The sequence below is a fragment of the Hipposideros armiger genome, unplaced genomic scaffold (assembly GCF_001890085.2).
Source record: "Hipposideros armiger isolate ML-2016 unplaced genomic scaffold, ASM189008v1 scaffold_752, whole genome shotgun sequence".
Classification (NCBI taxonomy): domain Eukaryota; kingdom Metazoa; phylum Chordata; class Mammalia; order Chiroptera; family Hipposideridae; genus Hipposideros; species Hipposideros armiger.
The window spans coordinates 250,601-258,901 of NW_017732102.1; the positions used below are offsets into that span (position 1 = coordinate 250,601).

Genomic DNA, 8,301 nt, shown 5'->3' on the forward strand with positions numbered 1-8,301 from the left:
GGATGTGTTAAAGGAAAAAGGCTTTGAAGCACAGGCCTCAAACTGATGCTAATTTGATTGACAGCAGTCTTACTTCTTTGAAATTTCTCAATAAATATGATGCGCTGACCCGATTCGTGGCTCGCTCAGATTCTCTGAATGAGTCACTTAGGCTCGCTCAGATTCTCTGAGTGGGTCCCTTGGGGCTTACTTGGTCCCTTGGTCTCGCTCTTAAACTTTACTTCTGTCTCTGACTCTTTATTCAATCTGCGCCGCCCCTCAAGAGAAACCCGTTTGCCCTTGCCACGCTGGACGTGACAAAGAAAGCCTTCTGGTTCTGGACTTTTCTTTGTCTGAATTCTTTTTTTTTACTAATTCAATTGCTTAATATGTTATAAGTCTAGTCTGTTCTATTTGTTCTTGAGTCAGTTTTGGTTGTGTGTGTCCATGTAAGAATTTGTCCAGTTTATCTAAATTACCTAATTTGTTGGCATAAGTTATTCAGAATATTCTTATATAACCTTTTTTTATGTTTGTAAGGTTGGTAACAAAGTACCACTTTCATTTCTGATTTTGGTATTTTAAGTCTTCTCTTTTTTTCTTGGTCAGTCTAGCTAAAAGGTATGTCAATCTGTTGACCTTATCAAAGAATCAACTTTTGGTTTTGTTAATTGTCTCTATTGCTTTTTTGTTCTCTAATTCACTTATTTCTGCTTCAGTCTTTATTATAGTAAGCCCTGTATGTCCATAGGTTTCACATCCAAGGATTCAGCTAACTGTGGATTAAAAACAGTATTTTCAGTCCGTGGTTGGGAATCTGTGGATATGGAGGGCCCAAAAGTATGCATTGTTCTACACCATTTTGTATAAGGGACTTGAACATCTGCAGATTTTGATATCCTCAGTGGGTCCTGGAACCAATTGCCCACAAATAGCAAGGGAGGACTGTATCTCCTTCCTTCTGCTTGCTTTGGATTTAATTGGCTTTTCTTTTTGTAATTTCTTAGCATGAAAGGTTGGGCTATTGATTTGAATTCTTTCTTATTTTTTGATATAGGCTTTTACAACTACAAATTTCCCTAAGTGCTATTACTTGCAGGTTCTAGTATGTTGTGTTTTCCTTTTCATTCATCTCAAGCTATTTTCTAATTTCCCTTGTGATTTCTTCTTTGACCCATTAGTTATTCAGGAGTTTGTTATTTAATTTCTACATATTTGTAAATTTGCCAAGTTTCCTTCTTTTATTGATTTCTAATTTCATTCCATTGCCATCAGAGAACATTCTTTCAATTCCTTTTAATTTATTGAGACTTGATTTATGGCCTTAACATATGGGTTTATCCTGCAGAATGTTCCATGTGTACTTGAGAAGAATATGTAGTCTGTGTATTCTGCTGCTGGTGGGTGGAGTCTTCTGTATGTCTGTTAGGTTTAGTTAGTTTATAGTTGTTCAAGTCCTCTGTTTCCTGATTGATCTGCTGCCTAATTGTTTTATATGTTATTGAATGTGGAGTATTGAAGTCTCCAGCTATTATTGTGAATTGTCTGTTTCTCCTTTCAATTCTCTTAGCTCTTGCTTCATGTATTTTAGGACTTTGTTGTTAAATATACATATATGTTTCTAATTGTTATATCTTTTTCACAAACTGACACTTTTATCATTATAAAATGTCCTTTGTCTGTAGTAACAATTTTGTGTCTTAAAGTCTATCCTGTCTGATGTTAGCATAGCCACTCCAACTTTTTTTGGGGGTTGCTATTTGCACAGTATATTTTTTTTTCTATGAGAATGTGTTCATATATCTTTCCCCTTCCCTGTGCTTTCAATCATCTTTTGTCTTTGAATCTAAAATAGTTTCCTTAGATAGCAAACAGTTAGATCATGTTTTTTAAATCTATTCTGTGAGTCTCTAACTTTAATTGTAGTATTTAATCCATTTAAATTTAATGGATTTAAATTTAATTTAATGGATCCAGGAAAAGCAGGATTTGCATCTGCCATTTTGCTCTTTGTTTTCTATATATCCTTTTTGTTTCTGTAATCCTCCATACTGCCTTCTTTTGCATTAAATGTATATTTTCTAGTGTACAATTTTAATTTCCTGTCATTATTTTACTGTAGGTGCCCTGGTGTCATAATTAATGTTTTAGTTTATAGGAATCTAGTGGGTCGTCAGGAAAGTCATGATGCATTTTTGCATTGAAAAACAGAAAAATACGTCATGACTTTCCCGACGACCCAATAGTTTGGATTAATACCACCTTGATTTCAATAGCATGTAAAAACTTTGCTCTTATACAGCTCTATTCCTTTGCGATATTATTGTAATACAAACTATATCTTTATATCTTATATGCTGCTCATCAACATAGATTTATAATTATTGCTCAATGCAATTATCTTTTAAATTATGTAGGAGAAAAAGTTACAAATAAAGATATATTTATGCTATCTTTTATATTTACCAATGTAGTTACCCTTATTAGTGCTATTTCTTTCTTTTTTTATGTATATTTTATTTTATTTTTAATTGGGGAATTGGGGGAGGAGAACAGTGTTAGGGAATTGGGGAGGGGGGGGGACCAGCCAAGTTGTTGTTCTTTAATCCTAGTTGTGGAGGGCGCCAGTCGCCATCTGGCTGCTGGTCGGCAGCTAGTGGCCTCTAAGCTCAAGGTGCTGTTACAGTCTAAGTTGCAGGTGGGCATAGCCATCATCCCATGTGGCAGTCGAACCCGGCAGCCTTGTTAAGAGCCACTGAGACATTGGGCGGCAGCTCAGCTCAAGGTGCTGAGCTCAGTCTTAGTTGCGGGTGGGTTTGCCCACCATCGAACAGGCAGTCTTGTTGTTAGGAGCACGTGCTCTCACCAGCTGAGCCATCCTGCCACCTGTTGGCAGCTCAGCGGCAGCTCAGCTCGGGCGCAGCGTCACTGGCCCATGTGGGAATCGAACTGGCAGCCCTGTTGCTCAGAGCTTGCACTCTTAAGCTAACTCTTAACCAACTGAGCCACTCGGATGGCCCCTGGTGCTATTTATTTCTTAATGTGGATTTGAGCTACTGTGTAGTGTCCTCTCATTTCAGCCTTAAGGACTTCCTGTAGTATTTCTTGTAGGACAGGTATGGTAGTAACAAGTTTTCTCTGTTTAGTGAAGAATGCCTTAATTTTTCCTTCACTTTTGAAGGAAAGTTTTGGTGGATATAGAATTCTTGATTGACAGTCTTTTTCTTTCAGCACTGATTATAACTACTGCATACTGGCTTCCATAGTCTCTAATGAGAAATCATCAGTTAATCTTTTTAAGGATGCCTTTTATGTGAGGAGTAACTTCTCTATTTTTGCTTTCAAGACTCTCTCTTTTTTTTGGCTTCCAATAGTTTGATTATGATATGTCTAGGTGAGGATCTCTTTGAGTTTATTATACTTAGACTTTATTGAGCTTCTTGGGTGTGTAGAATAATGCTTTTTTTATCAAATTTGAGAAGTTTTCACCATTATGTCTTAAAAATTCTTTCTGTGCTTTTTTTTCTCCTTCTGAGACTTTCATTATGCATAGGTTGATATGCTTGATGGTGTTCCACAGGTCTCTGAGGCTCTGTTCAGTTTTCTCCATTCTTTTTTCTTTGTTTTCCTCAACCTGGATAATCTCAATTGAACTATATTCAGGTCTGTTGATTATTTTTTCTGCCTGTTCGTATCTGCTGTTGAGTCCCTATAGTGAATTTTTTATTCTGATGATTGTACTTTTCAACTGCAGAACTTCTGTTTGGTTCTTTTTTAACAAATAATTTATTTCTTTTTATTAACAGTATCTGCTTAGACATTGTCCTCGTACTTTCCTTTAGTTATTTAGACACGATTTCTTTTAGTTCCTTGAACACATTTAAAATTGCTAATTTAAAGCCTTTGTCTGGTAAGTCCAACATCTGGGTTTCCTGAGGAATAGTTTATATTGACTGCTTTTTTCCCCTTGTGTATGAACCATATTTTCTTGTTTCTTTTAGTGTTTCATAATTTTTTTGTTGAAGGTTGGACATTTTAAGTAATAAAATATGGCTACTCTGAATATCAGATTCTCCCCTTCCCAGAATTTGTTGTTGCTGTTTGTTCATTTAGTGACTTTCTGAACTTATCATGCAAAGTCTGTATTCTTTGTCATGATAGTCACTGAAGTTTCTTTTCAGTTAGCTTAGTGACCAGATAATGATTACACAGAGTCTTTTTTAAATGCCTGAAACCAGTAAGTCTCATAGTTTTTGGTAAGGGGCTTTGCGTGTATGTTGGGCACACCTTCAACAATCATCCAGGCAGTTTATAACTTCACCTTAGCCTTTACTTTGTGCTTGCACAGAACCCCAAAGTAAGCCTAAAGTGAGAGCTTAGCCCAGCGGTTCTCAATCTTCCTAATGCCGCGACCCCTTAATATAGTTCCTCATGTTGTGGTGACCCCCAACCATAAAATTATTTTTGTTGCTACTCTATAACTATAATTTTGCTACTGTTATGAATCGTAATGTAAATATCTTTTTGTTTTTCGATGGTCTTAGGCGACCCCTGTGAAAGGGTCATTTGACCCCCAAAGGGGACGTGACCCACAGGTTGAGAACCGCTGGCTTAGAACTTCTCAGGATGTGTCCTGAGCATGCCCATAGCCCTTGGCATGTGGGTGGTCATCTAGATTTCCAGGAATATGTTGGAGCTTTTGAAAGCCCCTGTGGATATCTCAATCACAAGTTTTTCCTTGTAAGTTGTTTTAGTTAGCCTATTGTTTGACCAACTGTTATCCACTGCTTTAGGAAGCCTCAATGTTAAAAACTTGCCTCTAATTACATTTTCAGCAACTGTCTCCAGAGAAAAGGCAGTTACTGTGTGTCAGGTTAAATAAAGACAGTCTGCTAAATGCTGTCTTCCAGGGAACCACCAGGCAGTTCAAATAATGATGGTTCTCTGGGAATGGGATTTTTTAAGAAGCCCCACTCCTTCTCTACTCTTTTCAGTGTCTGTTAGGCCACTGTTTTAAAGCTGTGATTACAGGCTATTGGTTTTCAAGGTTACTGCAAATTTGAGAAGGGGTAAGTGGGAACAAGGCAAGTAAAACACCATAAAATACACTGTTCTTACCAGATTCAGTTATCTTTCTTGAATATATGCTCTCCAGATAGCTGCAAGCCTTTGGATAATTTCCCAAGTTCTGAAAAGTTATTCTAAAGATGTTTCCCAGTGTTATTATTTCTTTTATGGAGCAGAGAATTTTGAGAGGCCCTGATTTCACCATTTCTCTGACACATCCCTGTTCATTTGTTTTTAACTTCAAATTTGTTTCTTTTATTTTGGCGAGTAGAAAAGACAGTATATTTGAAGAGAAACAAGACCAGGATTCTTTTTCAACTATGTGTGTGACATTTTCTCTCTTCACATTTGGGCCTCAGTTTTTCTATCTGCAGAGAAGGGTTACAAATACATTTCCCCATCAACTCTGTAGGGCTCTGTGAACTACATGCTGTTATGTATGTGGAGATGCTTTGGTCTCTTTGGAAGAAAATCACATCATTTCCTGAAGCTTCACGATTGTTACTTCCAGTTTTGCTTCCCACTGTGTGTCCTTGATCAAGCCACTGAACCAACCAATTGCTTGTCTTTCTCTTCCTTCTCCCTTCTTCCCCCACACCTCTCACTTTTTTTTTAAAGATTTTATTGGGGAATTGGGGAAGGGAACAGTGTTGGGGAATCGGGGAAGGTGAACACTGTGTTTTTCCAGGATCCATCAGCTCCAAGTCAAGTTGTTGTCCTTCAATCATAGTTGTGGAGGGTGCAAGCTCAGCTCCAAGTCCAGTTGCTGCTTTCAATCTAGTTATGGGGGGGAGGAGGGCGCAGCCCACCATCCCATGCAGGAGTCGAACCAGCAACCTTGTTGTTAAGAGCACACGCTCTCACCAGCTGAGCCATCCCACCGCCTGTTGGCAGCTCAGCTCGGGCGCAGCTCACTGGCCCATGTGGGAAATGAACCAGCAACCCTGTTGCTCAGAGCTTGCGCTCTAACCAACTGAGCCATCCGGCCAGTCCCCCACCCCTCGCACTTTTTAATGAAGAGACAATGCTCTTTTCCCCATAGATATGCCAGTAAATTTACATTGTTTCAAATATCTTTAAAAATACTTGAAGTTGTTTAGGAAAAACTGTTATTTACAGTTTGACTAGAAATTATGATTATTTTATACATATGAAGTGTATTTTAATGCAATCCTGAGTGTGATAATTGGAAGTTTTTTGTATTATACATAATAATAGAAATAGAGTTTTGAAACCTTCAATAGTCTTTAATATGCTCCCATCTCCGTCCCCCCCCCTCTCTCTTTCTCTCTCCAATCAAGTACCTCCCTAATTCCATCAAATCGAAGTTTTTCTGCGGAAAGTGGTTGCAACTAATAGCTTTTTAAAAAAAATGTGGTTAAATATATGTAACACAAAATTTATCATTTTAACTATGTTTAAGTGTATAATTCAGTGACATTTAAGTACATTCACATTGTTATGCAATGTATGCATCTCTTTTTGAAAAATGTACATTCTATAGTTCCTTGACAATATTTGCTTTGTGAACCAATATTGTTATTAAAATTAAGTATTATGGACTGTACTGGTTTTTGCTCGTTCATTTTGTAGGAAGCCATGAGATTTTAAAAACATGGTAGGTATTGATTTCATTGGTCATGCTTCCTTTACCTCATTTCATTTCTGAAAACAACTTGAACACCCTAATTGTTCATGTCCACTGTTTAATTCACATCTCTTTTGGTGATGCAGGTTGCAGTGCAGGCAGGAGTTAACTTGGGAACAGCTGTGTCAAGAGGATTATATCAACCAGCAACAATCTTTATGGGCCGCCAAATGTCAGTCGTCTCAAGCATTGGAGATTTCAGTACAGAGCAGAAATCTCCCCAACCCACAAAGAACTTTTCAATCCCTGACCCACATCCACACCAACAGACAACCCTGAGCAGTAAAGTGACAGACAGCTATGTAGTACAAACTAATAGTGACACACGGTGCTTAAATAAGTCTCACAAAATAGATGGAAAGACATCTCTTCAGATTGGTGAGAAAATGCCAGTCACAGCCAGCACATTGTCTGAGGAGGAACAAACTCACTGCTTGGAGATAGGAAGCAACAAACGTCATAGCAAGAGTAATTTATCTGAAGGCAAAAGGTCTACTGAACTCCATTCCCCGTTACAGGAAAGATTAAGTCCAGAGAACAGAACCACTGATTTAAAGTGTGACAGTTCCAGTAGATCAGAGGGAGAAATACTGACACCAGAACATATTGAAGTCAAGGAAGAAAGAGCCAGACCGCCCATCTTTCCAATATCACTCTCAGAATACTGTGCATCTGAAAATAAGAGTTCTCAAGAGAAGCATTCTGGTTGGGAAGGTTTCTCAGGTGGGGTGAGAGGCTAAGATTGTTTCCTGATTTTTGTTGGTATTTAGTTTTTCTGGTTGGTAGTGATCATATGTACAAACAAAATATACTCTTTAATCTCTTTGTCAAAAACAAAGTAGTGTCTTTGCCAATAGATCGCATTCTAATGAGGTCCTAAATATGTATATGGAACTGTTTTTGCAAGTGAATTATCTGATTTTGAAACTCACTGTGATATTTTAAAAATATTTTAATGAGTTTTTAAATACTATAATGAGTTGTACATTGTTACTACCTGTTTTTAACTGATGAGTAATTTCCTATGTGAGGTGGAATGTCTTACCTTGTTTCTTCCTGAAGTTAGTGATCAGTAATCTATTCATATCCCCTTACAGATCATTTTCCTCACGGGGACTCAAAGTCACAGAAGCCCTTCAGAAAAATTCAGGAAGAACAGGAGGAAAGTTTAAGTAGCAGCAGTGACCTCACAGTTTCTGTAAGTGAAGATGATTTGATTTTAAAGAGTCCAGAACCACAGCCAAATCCAGATGACAAGATGGAGGGAGAAGATGGAATAGAGGCCTTAAAATTAATCCACTCTGAGCAAGAAAGGGATGCCCCATCTACTGAAAAACATAATTGTATTTTGCAAACCATAAGCTCTCCTGATTCAAAAAAGGAATCCTCCACTAACTCACCAACAAGAGAGTAAGCCATTCAATTTTTTTTACTATTCTGTTTTTATAGACATTTTTAGAGACCATTATACTGGGAATGTATTATTGAACACTCAGCTATGAATGTGTAAGTTCCTTAAGTCTCATAAATAGTCTTTTAGATAAGGTCTAATTTTCTTCTTTAAAAAGTTTTTTTTAATTTTTTTTTATTTTTATTTTTTATTATTG

General features: G+C 37.4%; 1 protein-coding gene across 6 annotated transcripts in view; it reads left to right on the forward strand.

Annotated features, from left to right (window-relative positions):
- KIZ (kizuna centrosomal protein) overlaps window positions 1-8,301 on the forward strand; it is a 145,322-nt gene that overhangs the window by 45,239 nt on the left and 91,782 nt on the right. For all 6 annotated transcript variants that reach the window (XM_019628166.1, XM_019628167.1, XM_019628168.1 and 3 more), the window contains exons 4-5: window positions 6,781-7,417; window positions 7,792-8,104. In XM_019628166.1, coding sequence (XP_019483711.1) covers window positions 6,781-7,417; window positions 7,792-8,104 — 950 coding nt within the window. The remainder of the gene's footprint in view (window positions 1-6,780; window positions 7,418-7,791; window positions 8,105-8,301) is intronic.